Here is a 16,299-nt window from a genome sequence, read left to right on the forward strand (position 1 = left end):
GGATGGACCTAGAAAACATTATACTAACTGAAATAAGCCAGTCAGAAAAAGACAAATAGCATATGATGCTACTCATATGTGGAATCTAATGAACAAACTGGACTAACAAGCAAAATAGAGACAAACTCATAGAGAGCAGGTTGATGGTTCTGGGGAGGGGGTCAAGTGGGTGGAGGGATGGAGCAAAACAGGAAAAGGACTCACAGACATGGATAACAGTGTGGTGATTACAGGGGGAATGGGTGTATAAGGTGGATAAATGGTAATGGAGAAAAATACAATAAAAAGTAAAAATAAATATATAAAACAGTCTTCCCAAGAATCACTGGTATTCTTACTGATAAGGACACCCTAATGCAGGGCCCCCAATTCCAGTGCTCCCTCTTCATCAAAACTTCTGTGTATATCCTGTTCTCTGGGTTCCACTCTATGCTTGACAAGAGATTGGTTGTCTTCTGTCCTTGGTAACATATGTATATTCATATTGGAAATAACAAATTAGATGAATATGTTTCTAATGCAGCATTACAATGGGAAGAGCCGCATTTTCTTGTTAGCCTTCAGTGGACATGTATTCCATCTACACATAAGGATGGCTTTCACTAATTCTGTAGGAATTTTGGTCCACAACAAACCTGGTTACAGGGTCAACAATCCACATTCCACCACTCCCATACAAGGTCAAATTATCCTAAACCTTCCCATATCCTTTTATCTTGTTTAATTGTAAAATTATTATCCCATCATCCATAGTTTACCATTATCACTTTGTTCTGCTCCTTTCACTTCTTCTTGGGCCTCTTCTTCCTCAGACTCAGCTCCACTATCACTGCTTTCAGCTTTACCATTAACAGTTTTGGCATTTGGAGGAGAAGTCAGAACATTACCAAGATCTAAAATATGAAAATGAGCATTTAATCTCTAATGATATAATATACAATAACACTGTTATTTACAAGTAACTAATAGAATAATTTTGCAGTAAACAGATATTGATACACCATTATAATATTCTTTTCTTTGACTATAAACAATAAAACAACCTTAAAACCTTTCTGAAAAGGCAAAGGATAAACTATTTTTAAGTTAACATCAACCAAAATAGTAAAGCTATAGCCCTGACTGTTGTGGCTCAGTGGACTGAGTGTCGGCCTAGGAACCAAAAGTCTACAGGTCGGATCCCAGTCAGGGCACATGCCTGGGTTGCAGGTCAGGTCCCCAGCAGGGGGCATGCAAGAGGCAACACATTGATGTTTCTCTCCCTCTCTTTCTCCCTCCCTTCCCTTTCTCTAAAAATACATAAACAAGATAGTAAGAAAAAAAAAGTTTAAAAAAGAAAGAAATTCTAGTTTTAAAAAATAGTAAAGCTACAGATAAATGATCTTTACACATGGTAACAGACAGTTGCTATATATAAGCACACTGAAAACATATTATTTTTGGCCTTAACAACAATCATATCACTATTATAGTTGGATTACATTGAATTTTTTTTTATTTTATTACCTTTAGGACTTAAAGTCCACAACTTATTTATTTCCTTTTGCACAATTATGTCTTTATACACAAGCTTTTTTTAAAAAAAAGTACAGTTAATGTGATCAATCATTTAAAAAGGCAAATTTTAACCAATGTCACTCCAATAAATTTAATTAAAAAATAAAATAAATAAAAAGTCAAATGGTCCTATTGCCCAAAGTCACATCTTGAGAGTAAACACCAGAGCTTCTCAAATGTTAATATGCATAGTAATCACTTGAGATCTAGTTAAAAGGCAGATTCTGAATCAGTGAGTGTGGGCTGATATAAGATTCTGCATGTGATGCTAATGCTGTTGGTTGCTGGGCCTCATTTTGAGATACAGGGAATTACATTCCCATCAACTCTTTAAGACATTAAAGACCTCTTAAGTAGTTATTGACAAAAACAGTAGTCTTCCTCCACAAACTTTTGGGCTTTATTTTCACTTATACAAATGCACTTTGGATGCTTCCCTGCAACACAAATAATATTAAATTTCAAAATCTCCACATATCTTAAATAGTCAAACCTATATTCTTTTCCCTTTTTAATTTTTACTGAATTTATCAGGGGACATTGAGTAATAAAATTATGTTTCAAGTGTACAATTCTATGATACATCATCTGTCTATTGTATTGTGTTCACCACCCAAAGTCAAGACTCCTTCTGTCATCATTCATCCCCCATTCACCCTCTTCTAACCTCCCCCATTCCCCTTCCCTCTGGTAGTCACCATACTGTTACATGTCTTTGAGTTGTTGTTCGCTTAATCCCTTTACATTTTTCACCCAGCCTCCAACCCACCTCCCCTCTAACAACTGACAATCTGTTCTCTCTATCTGTGAATCTGTTTCTCTTTTGTTTGCTTATTTTGTTCATTAGGTTCCACACAGGAGTGAATCATATGGTATTTGTCTTTCTCTGACTGGCTTATTTGAGTTAGCATAATATTCTCCAGGTTCATCCATGCTACTGCAAAAATAAGATTTTCTCCTTTTTTACAGCCAAGTAGTACTCCATTGTGTAAATGTACCACAGTTTTTCAATCCACTCCTATACTGATGGGCACTTAGACTGCTTCCAAATCATGGCATGTAAATAACACTGGTATAAATATAGGGGTTCATATGTTCTTTTAAATCAGTGTTTCCAGGTTCTTCTGATATATTCCCAGAAGTAGAATCACTGGGTCCAGACCTATTCTTTTTTTCCCTTTTTATAATAAGCTGTTATATTAATATTAAAGCAGAAGGTACTACCACAACATGACAAAAGTACAGCCTTATCCATAAACCCTTCACACAATTATATGTTAAATGCTATTTTTATTTAAGCAAGATGTCCCTACTTGTTTTAAAATATGGGATATGCTACCTCACTGAAAAAGAAAATGAGGGGATTTATAATTTTTCCTATCTAGAGCTGCTTTAAATTCCAGTGAGGGTATTAATGTCCTTACCAGTAGGGACTGTTTTGATATGTCACTTCAGTTTTGAGACTAACACTCTTAATGTTCACCCAAAACCAAAAAAGGGGTGGGGAGGATGTATTCAGACAACTTTTAAGTTGAGACTAGAATTCCCTCCTAAAGCATGCAGGTACTGATGGTAAATGCCAGTTGCACAGGCTTAAAAAGCCAAAACATTTCTAAAGATATCAAACCAACAAATAGCTGTCATTTACATTCATTAAGCTGTGGTACTTAATTTTTGTTTTGAATCTTTTTTTTTAAGTCCTACCTGTGGGGGAGGGGTCTGCAAGCAGGGGCCTCCGGCCACCACGGATGAGAATAAGTCTACCAAGACATGATCTTCTTGGGGAGGAAAGGTGGCCTATCTCTCAAAGGAGAAGGGCCAAGAGCCTCTTCCTCAATGGGCTTTTATTGGGTTCATTTTGCACAGGAATACAGGTAAAGCTCATTAATCACTGTCAGGCAGTAAGGATCAAACAATCGATAACATACAAAGAATTACGAGGGCTTATTCTGAGTCAGGGTCTGTTAACCAGGGGCTACAAAACTGGGAAACAAACTCATTTCCTGCTTGGACTCTTATCATTTAATTGAGAGCATTCTTAGCAAAGCAGGTTTCACAGGATTTTATGCATTCTTTCTTAGGCCTAATCACCCCGGGGAATAAACCACGAATTTCTGCATGGCCCTCCAGCATTGTTTCAGGCTTAAGTCAGGTGGGGGAAGTAAGGCAGACAGGAGATTAGGAGACTTCCTGTAGACAGAATGACGACTCAGGCTATGTCAAAGCCGAGGGGCGAGGGTCCATTACCCCCTTTTGCTGTAATGCCCCCAAGTCCTTCCCTGGGGGCCCCGTGATCATGCCTGTCTTAAGTCGTCCCTCCCTTGAGGAATCTTACCCATCATTGGCTAACCGATCACGCACTGGGAGCCAGGCAGGGTGAAGTAAAAGGGACAGAGGGGGCGCCCCTGCCAGAGATATAAGCTTTGTCTCCTTAGTGGTTATGGTCCCAAGGTCACTCACTCAGCCTTAGCCATGTGTGGGGGGTGGTTACAGCTTCTGAAATCAGGCATGGCGGTTTCCAATACCTACCCCTAAGTCATCAAAAACACCTAAAATTATAACGACTCCGCCAAACCATAACGGAAGGAAAGGAAACCTTTCCTTGCTTTGGGGTGTGTTTAGTTAAAAGAAATCAGTATTTTATTGCATAGGAAGTTTTAGATCAGAGCTCTCAAACAAATCATTTTCAAAATGGGACAAAGATTTTAAAGGACAGTGCTGAATGAAAACATGCAGTCCTAACACTGGATAACATATTCTCTATGAAAGCAAATTATTTAATCATAAAATAAAGATCGTATTTTTAAATCAGATCCTACTCTAAAAAAGTTTAAACCAAATGTAAATTTATAGTTTATTTAAGCCCAAACTTAATTTTTCCTTTTACTTTCTAAGCAGTCCACTATGGAATTTTTTTCTTGTAAGCAATTAACCCCAAACCCCAAAATCCTTTCTCTAGCAATTGCTGCTAAAAACCTGGAACTTTATGTCCCATATCCAAGAAATATGTGCAGATTAAATGTTTCTTGCTTCATCCTTATTATCTGGAGTCCCTGGAAGTCTTATTTTCCCTTTGGATGTGAATTCAGGAACAATTCAATATACTTATGGTGAACTTGGAACTGACCCTTGAGCATAGCTGCAACAGCATCTTTACTGTATCAAAGTGCACATCAGCTGTTCCAGTTGCCTTCCTACTAGGACTATATTCCATGGTGATTCTAATAGGCTGTAGTGGAACAAAGAAGTTTATATGTCTTGGACACTGGCTTGGAAGAGCAATCTTCTCATGTGAACAAAATGTAGTGAAGATATAATTCCAAAATCAATAACTCTGGAAGCTTTCCTGACATCTTCTTAGGCAATTCTACTTCCTCACTTTCAAAAGCGGTCATGTGTCAAAATCCCTCATTTACTTCATGTTCTTCAAAGATCACTTCTGGCTCAGTTATATTCTTAGCATTAGGAGATGCCATTTTCTTTTCCTTACGAGAACCAACATGTGTTCAAACTTCATTCCTTCTGCTGGGCAATATGTCTTCTCTTACCAACCTAAATATCGGTTACGAGTTTCTTCCCTTTGTTTCAGTGGGGCTTGGCCATTTATGGTTCTTCAAACTGCACATAGACTTCTGCTTTTCTTCTCCCTCTGTTGTCCACCACAAAAGTAATGTTTACTATATTCAGTCCTGCAAAGAAATCTGCAATGTCTTTCTCATTGCAACTATAAGGAAGTCCTCTCAAACGAACTCCACCGTCATTTACCACAGGTAAAGATTTGACCTGCAGGTTCTTCATTAAGGCATCCACATCTTTATCGTTTATCTCATATACTTCCACATGCTGTTGCCTCATGTACAAGTAATGCTTTTCTAAGGCTTTCTGCACATCCTGCTCTGACTTCCTTTCAATTAAGGCATCACCCTTTGGTTTCCCATCTCTACTTAAGAAGTCAATTTCATTCTCACCATTTGCAGATTCTGCAGTATGAAAAAAGGCTAAGCACATCTTTCTTCAGTGCATTGTAATCCTTGACTCAAATAAGATGAACATCATCCACTTCCTCTCCTAGCTTGGATGGAGCCAGTTCATGCTCAGGAAGAGGCAGGAGATCTTCCACAGAAAACAAAAACACCCACCATTCACAGACATCTTCAACAAAACTAAGTAACAGGGAACCCCCAAAAGTAGTCATCAAATGGATGAATGTCAAAAACTACTTGACAACAGCAAAAAACAGCATCACAACAGTCCTATGATGAGAGTTGTAGAAAGCACAGAAAATTACTAATGAGTGTTAACTCCACATCCAAAAATTAATTAATGCAACACACCATATTCACAGACTAAAGGACAAAACCTACATGATTATTGCAACAGATACAGAGAAAAGCATTTGAAAAAATCCACCACTCTCATGATAATAATGCTGGAGAAATTAACACAAGAGAATTTCCTTAATCTGACAAAAGGAATAAAGAAAACTCACAACTAGCATCCATACTTAACACAAAAAGACTGAATTTTGTGCTTCCAAGATAAGGATTAAGACAGAGATATCTGCTTTTGCCATCCCTATTTAATATTGTACTAGAAGTTCTAGCCAGAACAGTTAAGCAAGAAGAAAAACAGAGAGCTTCCAGACTGGAAAGAAACAAGTAAAATAACCTCTTTTTGCAGATGACATGCTACAAAAACTATTATCTACAAAAACTATTTCTACATAAACTACAAAAACTACAAAAATCTACAAAAACTATTAGAACTAATAAATAGTTTAGTGACGTTGCAGGATACAAGGTCAATACATAAAAATCAATTGTATGTCTATAAGCTAACAATAAAAATCCAAAAATAAAATTAGAAAACAATTCAAATTACAAAAGCACCCAAAAGAATAAAATAATTAAGAACACATTAGACAAAAAAGAGTATAAGAATTTTACACTGAAAAATGACAGAACAGTGTTGCAAGGAATTAAAGATCTAAATAAATGAACTAGAAGGCAATAATGTTGATATGACAGTACTTCCCTAAATGAGCTATAATTTGCTTCAATTCCTACCAAAATCCCAGCAGGCACTTTTGCCAAGAATTGGCAGACTTATTCTAGAATTCATATGGAAATGCAAGGGATCAAGAATAATCAAAACAATCTTTAAAAAGAACAACATTGGACAGCTCATACTTCCTAATTTCAAAACTTACTATGCATGTATATTCTGAAAAAGCCCATGTGAAAAAGATACATCTACTCTACTGGACCTAAGTGGCTATTTTGAACAAAATGCTTTGTTTAAAAAAAAAAAGTAGGCAGAAGTGGAGCAAATCTGAACTTCTGGCCAAGATGGAGGCATAGGTAGACACACTGTGCCTCCTCGCACAACCAAGATAGGGACAACAACAATTTAGAAACAGAATAACAACCAGAATTGAACTGTATGGAAGTCGGACAACCAAGGAGTTAAAATAGACATGCTCATCCAGACCAGTAGGAGGAGTGGAGTCGGACAACTGGGCACTGGTCACCACACAGAGAGCAGAGAGTGTTGGGACCGGGTACATTAGGCATCCGGGGTGGGCAAGACCACAGCGGGCGGACCCTGGGTGCACAAGTGGCATCTGGCAGACCCCAGCCAAGGGGTGGCAACTGGCAGACCCAGTGAGGCGGTGATTGTGAAGCAAGGCACTGCGCGCAACCCAGGATCCCAGCGCTGGGAAACAGAGCCTTGGGACACTGATTGAAAACACTTGGAGGTTGAGGTGCAGGGAGAGACTCCCAGCCTCATAGGAGAGGTCCTTGGAGGGTCCCACAGTGTGCACAAGCCAACCCACATGGGAATTGGCACCAGATGGGCCCAGTTTGCTCAAGGGAAGCAGCGGAAGGGACTGAGGTTCCATGGAGAACAGAGCAAGCGCCATTGTTCCCTCTTGGACCCCACCCCCACATACAGCATCACAACCCAGCCACTGGGATGCCCCGCCCTGGTGAACACCTAAGGCTCCATCCCTCATACGTAACAGGTGCGACCAGACCAAAGGAAAAAAAAAAAGATGGCTCAAACAGAAGAACAAACGAACACCCCACAACCATTATTTTTAAGCCACCAAGAGACAGCCAACCTATCAGATGCACAGTTCAAAGCACTGGTGTGATCAGGATGCTCACAGAACTGGTTGATTTTGGTCACAAATTAGATGAACAAATGAAGGCTACAATAAGTGAAATGAAGAAAAATGCACAGGGAACTAATAGTGATGGAATGAAAGCTGGGACTCACATCAATGGAGTGGACCAGAAGGAAGAAAGAAACATACAATCAGAAAAGAATGAAGAAATAAGAATTCAAAAAAATGAGAGGCTTAGGAACCTCCAGGACATCTTTAAACATTCCAACATCTGAATTTTAAGGGTACCAGAAGGAGAAGAGGAAGAACAACCAGTGGAAAACTTATTTGAACAAATAATAAAGGAGAACTTCCTCATTCTGGCAAAGGAAATGGACTTACAGGAAGTCCAGGAAGCTCAGAGAGGCCCAAAGAAGTTGGACCCAAGAAGGAACACACCAAGGCACATCATAATTACATTAGCCAGGGTAAAAATAAAGGAGAGAATCCTAGAAGCAGCAAGAGGTAAGGAGACAGTAACCTACAAAGGAGTTCCCATCAAACTGTCCGCTGATTTCTCAAAAGAGACCTTACAGGCAAGAAGGGGCTGGAAAGAAGTATTCCAAGTCATGAAAGGCAAGGACCTACATCCAAGATTGCTCTATCCAGCAAAGCTTTCATTTAGAATGGAAGGGCAGATAAAGTGCCTTTCAGATAAGGTCAAGTTAAAGGAGTTCATCATCACCAAGCCCTTATTTTATGAAATGTTAAAGGGACTTATCTAAGAAAAAGAAGATAAAAAACATGTATAGTAAAATGAGAGCAAACTCACAATGATTAACAACCACACCTAAAACAAAAACAAAAAAAAACTAAGCAAACAACTAGAACAGAAACAGAACCACAGAAATGGAGATCACATGGAGGGTTGGCAACAGGGGAGTGGGATGAGGAGAGAGGGGGAAAAGGTATGGAGAATAAGTAGCATAGATGGTAGGTAGAAAATAGACAGGGGGAGGGCAAGAATAGTATGGGAAATGTAGAAGCTCAAGAATTTATGACACATGGACATGAACTATAGTGGGGGAATGTGGGTAGGAGAGGGTGTGGAGGGGAGTGAAGGGGGGTAATGGGACAACTATAATAGCATAATGAATAAAATATATTTTTTTAAAAAGTAAATATTGTAAACTGTTCTGAAATGTGGCAATATTTTATAAAATTGCAAACACCTATCAAATACCCATACCCTTGGTCCAGCAATTAGTTTTAATATTATTTCTTATGATACTCTTCCACATATTAAAATGATATTTGCATATGGTCAATTTCAGTAGCATTTGTTGAAGATCATAAGAGGAAACAATCTAATATACATTAGAATGGTACACATGAAATACATCATGCTACATGTCCACCCTTGGATTCAGGTATGATTCAAAATCCAGAATATTCTAATTTTGCAAAGGTCATATACTATGTATGCTATATATTATGTAACACCAATAGAGTTTAGGCAGCTCTGGCTAAAAAAAAAAAATTAACAATTTTTTCAGCAAAACGTATAAATACATGGGATAAAGACTTAAAATAGCTTTGTTCATTTTAGGTCAGGGTTTGCCCCTCAATTAATTGCCCCTTAACATGTCAGGGCAAGTTTTACTGTCAAATAAGTTATTTAAAAAATTTTTTTTTGTTTATCAAGTGTTTTGAATTTTTAAATTATACCTAAGAATTTGTAAACCTGAATCTTTTTATTATTATTATTATTAATTATTATTATTATTATTATTATTCACAGTTCCTTATTTTTATAATTCGTTGTTTAGACATCTGCCTCTGGTCAGTAGGCTGAATACTACTAAAGTAGGTCTAGATTTATGCCCTTTACATCCTAAAAACATACTTCATACAGAGAAATATGGATACTTCATGCAACATTCTTTCTGAATTGAACAAGTATGTTAAGGAAGACTCTCTGATAACATTTGACTCCTCTAGGCAAATCAGATATACACGGTATGGTGCAGAATTATGCCCAGTAAGCAATCACAGTAGTGATGGCAGACACAAACTGTAGACCTTATGATAGTACTGGATGATTATTGTTCAGAAACACTGTAATTTCCATCAATTAGTAAAAGATGCCTTGAAAATAGAGATAACAAGAAAAAAGGGGGGTACCATCTATTAAAATACGTATAATTTTTCACTTAAAATGACTCCCATGTTCATTTCACTCTGCTTCCTAAAAAAATTTAAAGAGCAAATGTTTAAAGTTACCAGCAAATCTGTATATTATTCAACTCCTGCTAATATGTAAAAGATACACCTTTCAATTCTTTAGAGAGAACAAAAAGAGAATTCTAAAAAGAAAAACCAAACTAAGTGAATTCACTTTTGTTGTAGCTTGCTAATTGACAGTTAAACCATATTGTAAACATAGCGGTTTAAAATTACTAGAGCCCTGGCAGGGTGGCTCAGTTGGTTGGAGCATCATCCTGTACACCAAAAGGTTGCGGGTTCAATTCCTGGTCAGGGCACATACCCAGGTTGTGGGTTTGATCCCAGGTCGGGGTGCATATGGGAGGCAATCAATCGATGTTACTCTCTCATATCGATGTCTTTCTTTCTCTCTCTCTCCCCCTTCCTCTCTCTCTAAAAATCAAAAAACATATCCTCCAATGAGGATTAAAAAAATAATAATATTAGCTAGAAAATAATTTCAGCCATGGCATTGCTAATAAAATGCAAAAGCAAATTAGAAAATATAATCCATCAAAATAAAACTATAATTCTGTTATAATTTTATACATGCTAAGTGAAGCACCTATCATGTATCAATAACTTAAGGGTTTATAATATTTTAGAACTTTATGTAATACATTTGCTTGAATTAAAACTCTTGAGTGACAAGTTTGTAAGTTACATAAATGTGTGTACAATTCTTTGGTATATAAATTTTAAACATAATTTTAAATGGATTTCATTATTCCTACCTTCTAAGCATTTAGAGATTTTCTCCAGTCGGACTGGCATGTGAGAGTAAAAAAAAAAATTAAGGTATATAACTATTAATGCATGCATAATGTATAAGTTGCTGAGTTAAAAACAAGGTAAAATAGTCCAACCTGAAGTTAAATCAGAACTTCTGCCACTCTTTTTGTCCTCTACAATTTCATAAAATGGTCCTATGACATGTAGCAATTCTTCAACTTTTTCAGTCATTGGCATAGTTTCAAGAATCTGGAATCAAAACAAATACTGTGAAATTATAAACTATTAATCTGATTTAAATTACTATAAAATAATATAACATTTACAAATTATATATTGATAAATGAGATGTGAGGTTCCTTAATAGACTCCCAAAGTATCTGTATTAATACATACTTAACACATATAATCTAGCAAAGTTTCAAGTATATTAAAGACTCAAAGTGTCCCCATTTTAAAAACTATTTCACATAAGTTTCATGTAAAACTTTACACAATGATCTGTAAAGTGTGCATTAAAAACAAAGGGCACTAGGCCATGGCTGGGTAGCTCAGTTGGAACATTGTCCCCATATGCCAAGGCTGTGGGTTCAATCCGTAGTCAGGGCACATACAAGAATCAACCAATGAATGCATAAATAAGTGGAACAACAAGTGGATCTCTCTCACTCTCTCTATCAAGCCAATAAAGAAAAATTAAAAGACAGCCTAAGAGTACCAATGTTAAATAAAATAGAAAACTGTTGGGTTAGTATAAAATTGTTTGTTCTTTAACTATGGTATCGTTTCTAAAAGTAGGAAATAACTATTTTCAGACACCTTTATAACTGTGGGCCAATATCTAATCATCAAATTAAAAAAGCAAGGTATATTAACTGAAAAGGATTCAAATAAATAGCGATCGATTGGTAACTGATATCAAAGCAATATGCCAAAAGAGAAGCCATAAATTGTTTCAAGTGAAAAGGTTATGTATGTATAGGAGAAAAACACAGTACACGTAAGTTTTGGTACCATCTGCAGTTTTAGGCATCAACTAGGGGTCCTGGAACGTACACTGATCTCTCTTTAAACTCAATAGACATAATGCACATTATTCAAGTATTGGCTGATTTTCTGGAAATCCCCTTAAGATAGCCTGTAAAATTGTAAAAAAAAAAATTTTATATTTCCCTTTGACTATAAATCAAAATCAACTATGGACAGAAACATGGATTATTCACCCCAAACTACATTATTCTATCCCTCAAAGCTCAAATTCTGTTAAATTATTTTAAAATAATTTTTATTCCAGCAACTTTTTTGGTGATATTTCATTGAATAGTTTATAAATTATGAAAAGCAATTTTCTATAAATCATTATTATAACATATAAATAAAATTAATAAGGTTCCTTAAAACCCTAAACACAAAGGCATGCAATGAGATGTATACTAAAAGTAATTCTAAAGAGCAACAGTTCAGTGATTTGTGAACTCTATCTAAGAATATAATTCAATGACTGCTTCAGTTAGCAAATTATTGTTATTTTAAAAAGTCTCCAATTCAGTTATGAAACCTTTGGTGTAACGCACTACCCCCACAAGATTATCTGAAAGGATGTAGTTTATCTATTGATATCCACAAAGCTAAACTCTGAAAATAACTGAAAACACTAATCAAATTTTCAATCCGTACATTTAATATTTTAGTTGATCTATAAAAGTTCCATGGAATGAAAATCTTAGTCTCAGTAAAAACACATGGTGTATTTTTTTTTTAATTTGAAAGAGAAAGAGAAACATCAACTTGCTGTTTACCCACTCATACATTCATTGGGTGCTTCTTGTATATGCTCTGACCAGACTGAACCCAAAACACTGGCGTATTGAGATGATGATCTAAGCCACTGAACTACCCAGCCAGAGCAGTTGGTGTCTTCTTTTAATTACAGAAGTAGTTATAGAAATCCATAGGCACAGTGGAAGCATTTTAAGACAGCTAAAAGGCAGCACTATAGTTTTAATCTTTCTTGGGGAAAAAAAAAGTGTAACACATTGTCTCACCCCTACTCCCACTTTAAACTAGGGTTACACCATGTATTATTAGTAAAACTCAGTATGAAAAATGAGTACATTTTACTCAATGTGTCAATTCTGCTTTATATTACCGAGATGTGTCCTAAAAATTATAATGATATTTAAGGTAAAAAGGAATAGTTATCAAACCAAAAAGCCTGTAGATTCTCTTTGTTTCTCTGCTTCTGAAAGGCTCCTTTGTTGCTGTGTTACTGATATAGTTAACAGCCAAAAGAACTAAACTCTGCCCTGTTATAAACAAAGTCCACTAAAAAAAATTGTGAAAATGTAACAAAGGGCACAACTTTGAGCAGTGTAGATGTGATTAAACAAAACAAAAACTATTTTGAATCTACTAAATTGAAATTACTACACAGATTAATACTGTAAAACCACACTGCAAAAAACTATTCTTTTTATAGATTGTATGTTCAAAGATAATTTAAGATTATAACAGACCTAGATTTCACATCTTCTCATCCATATCCAACATAAAAATGGTCCTTTATAAAATGGCACTAAGTCCATCTTTTAAATCTATGATCTCTTCATAAATCTGCTCCCCTACGCAATGCCCTGAACAGACCTGAAAGAGCTAGTTAATAAGGGATGCACTTTTTAGTTGTCACCAGAGAAACGAAAAGCATTCTCATTCTGTTTCTAAGATCTTTACATGGACAGAAAAATGCTTGTTACTGAGGAACAGGACTGGTAATACCTGAGTTTATGAGTCAAAAGGTGTGTGAGACCATCGTTGGCAGTCTTGTTAACTATTTTTTCTAAATAAAAAAATTCCAAAGCAGAATGCTTTCAAGATAGTCCAGGTACTTTTTAGATCCTTGAGTAAGGGATGTCAATATTTTGAAATATTCATATTTATATACTTTCTGCAAAAGTGAACTTATACAGAAAGACAGGAAAGGGGGGGGACAAAATGTCATGTCACCCCAATATTATGTAAGAGAAAACACTTACCTTAAGATGACCTCTGATGACAGATAAAACCCTAATAAATTCAATAATCTAGATTCTATCTTTTAATGTATTACAATCTTCTTGTTCCTTAAAACAGAGCAACTAATTTGCCTGATAACCAAATTAAATTAGAATCACTCTGAGTACTTTTTATATTCTTCTGTAAATTATTTTTCCTACCTTTTTCATTTCTTCAACATATGCAATCATGGCTTCCTCTTTTGTCATATCACCCAAGGAACTCCAAGCATCCCTAGAAATGAAAATATCCACATAACAACAAACAGATACCTAATTTTCTTTTTAAAAAATAATTTATACTTTTTGATTACATTGATGTACAATATTGTATTAGTTTCAGCTGTACAACCTAGTGATGAGACATGTATGTAACTTACAAAGTGATTATCCTGATAAAGCTAGCACCCATCTGACACCACACATAGTTATTACAACAATTGACTATATTCCCTATGCTATACTTTACAACCCCATGACTATTTTGTAACCACTAATTTAAAAGACACCTGATTTTTCTCTCTGGCCACTGTGGCTCAGTTAGTTGGAGCATCTTCCTCTAAGTGGAAGGTTGTAGGTAAAAAACTCAGTCATAGCACATGCCTGGGTGGCAGACCAGGCCCCAGGCTGGAGGTGTGCAAGAGACAACTGGTCAATATTTCTCTCACACATAGATGTTTCTCTTCCTCTTTTTGTTCCTCCCTTCCCCTCTCTCTAAAAAAATATAATAAATAAAATTCTTAAAAGCAATGAAGAAATGTCCTCGGGTGAGGATTAATAATAAAGTAAAATAAATAGAAGATACCTGAGCCCTGGCTGATGCAGCTCAATGGATTGAGTGCTGACCTGTGAACCAAAGGGTTCGCTGGTTAGTGCCTGGGTTGCAGGCCAGGTCCCTGGTGGGGGACGCAGTGAGAAGCAACTATACATTGATGTTTCTCTCCCTCTCTTTAATAAAGAGACATCTGATTTTCAAGTGCTCAGAATACAATTTATAGTTAATGGTATAGGACCATAAATTTAAAATGAGCTCTATTTAAAGCCATATTATATTTCCAAAGGATGTCTTTAAATGAACCACCTTGAAAAAAACTGTCACAGAAAATAAACTGGCAATTAAAAAATATTTTAAATTCATAAGTATATCACCCGTCTATAGACTATGGATATAGATACTATATTACATAGACTATAAACTATTAATAAATATTTGCTAAGAACTCTTTAAAGGTTTTCATATCATTAGAAAGAACAATGACAGAAATAAATATTGTAGAAGCCTCTATGTGAACTGTCACAGCCCTATTTTTAATAATCAGAAGTTTTGTTTACAAGTGTCCATTAATTTAGATAAGAATCTAACTTACACATTTGAAAGATGGAAACAATTTCTTACTTCTAAAAACATAAAAATGTAAGGAACAGGAAAATTTTAAACCCCTAGATAATGAAAACAGTGCTTTAAAACTTTTACCTAAAATGAAAACCATTCTTTTTATGTTTTTTTTTTTTTCCAGAGGCAGTTTAACTCCACCAAAGTTCAATTCTGAGGGAAAATTTTCTTAAAGCAGATTAGATAACATGTTGCTATTATACTTAACCTATTATTTTAAGGCTATTCATGAAGCTCTCATAGAAAAGTAGGTAACTAAGAAATCCTCAGAGTATTTTAAGGACTTCCAATTCAGGGAGAAGAAATTTAGCCACTAAAATGTGTGGCTCTGAAGACATGCTTCACCAATTAGCATACTCCATTCATGCAGAACAGTCTAGTCAGACATTTTGTTAGATGTTTGTAACGTCCTCCAGAGTATTAAAAACGTCAGTCAATTGGAAAAGTGGCAAAGGTATCTCTGGATATAATGATTCTTTTAAGTATATTAAAAATCAAATTTTTATTCAGGTATAGTAGGACAGGAGTGGTGGCTTAGATAAAATGTTAATATGACAGCACCTGAGCCATGCTCTTAGTTACTTTTTATCTTAAAATCTCAAAGCAAACAATGCCACTTGACAAGCAAAAGTCATTATTTTTCAGGTCAAAGAGGCAGAAGTTTGTTTTGTTCCTTTGACTGTTTGGGAGTTGGTCTTGGGCAAAATAAAACAGAAAAACTCCATTAAAGGAAAGACTAAATGAAAATGCTTTATTATCTCTGATGCAACTACCCCTTGTGGTTTTATTGCTTTCCTCTCTTCCCTAAGACTTTCCTATTTGTGTGAAAGTGGGTTAAGAGCACATGGAAGATAAAAATTGTATCCTATACCTAGAACACTTTATGAATAGGATAATATATAATAACTATATACATAACAATCATTACAATAAAATTTCCTTCATAATTTTCTACACAGAATTACCATTTATATCTTCCAATAGGATCCCAGAATGCAGGTCTTGATAGTTTACAGGGTCCTTCAGTTGCCTGCTTATAGAAGCTGTAGAACTTGAGCATCATTTCATTTGTTGGCTGGAATGAACCTATTGGAAACGAACATTAAATAAAGATGACTTGGAGAATACAATTGATACTCTAAGTCTGCAAAGTTGCTGATCTATACAAACTGTGATTTTTAATATTTAATTAA

At 35.7% G+C, this 16,299-nt stretch overlaps 1 protein-coding gene and 1 pseudogene across 3 annotated transcripts in view; both read right to left on the reverse strand.

Annotated features, from left to right (window-relative positions):
- ACBD5 (acyl-CoA binding domain containing 5) overlaps positions 1 to 16,299 on the reverse strand; it is a 48,513-nt gene that overhangs the window by 27,165 nt on the left and 5,049 nt on the right. For 2 of the 3 annotated variants that reach the window (XM_045857972.1, XM_045857970.1), the window contains 5 exons: positions 16,072 to 16,192; positions 13,876 to 13,948; positions 10,798 to 10,912; positions 10,666 to 10,698; positions 759 to 893 (listed from right to left, as the gene is read on the reverse strand). In XM_045857972.1, coding sequence (XP_045713928.1) covers positions 759 to 893; positions 10,666 to 10,698; positions 10,798 to 10,912; positions 13,876 to 13,948; positions 16,072 to 16,192 — 477 coding nt within the window. The remainder of the gene's footprint in view (positions 1 to 758; positions 894 to 10,665; positions 10,699 to 10,797; positions 10,913 to 13,875; positions 13,949 to 16,071; positions 16,193 to 16,299) is intronic. The other variant, XM_045857971.1, reaches the window with a different exon arrangement.
- LOC123831029 lies at positions 4,589 to 5,752 on the reverse strand (annotated as a pseudogene).

Source organism: Phyllostomus hastatus, unplaced genomic scaffold (assembly GCF_019186645.2).
Source record: "Phyllostomus hastatus isolate PE091 unplaced genomic scaffold, TTU_PhHast_1.1 phas_scaffold_1674, whole genome shotgun sequence".
Classification (NCBI taxonomy): domain Eukaryota; kingdom Metazoa; phylum Chordata; class Mammalia; order Chiroptera; family Phyllostomidae; genus Phyllostomus; species Phyllostomus hastatus.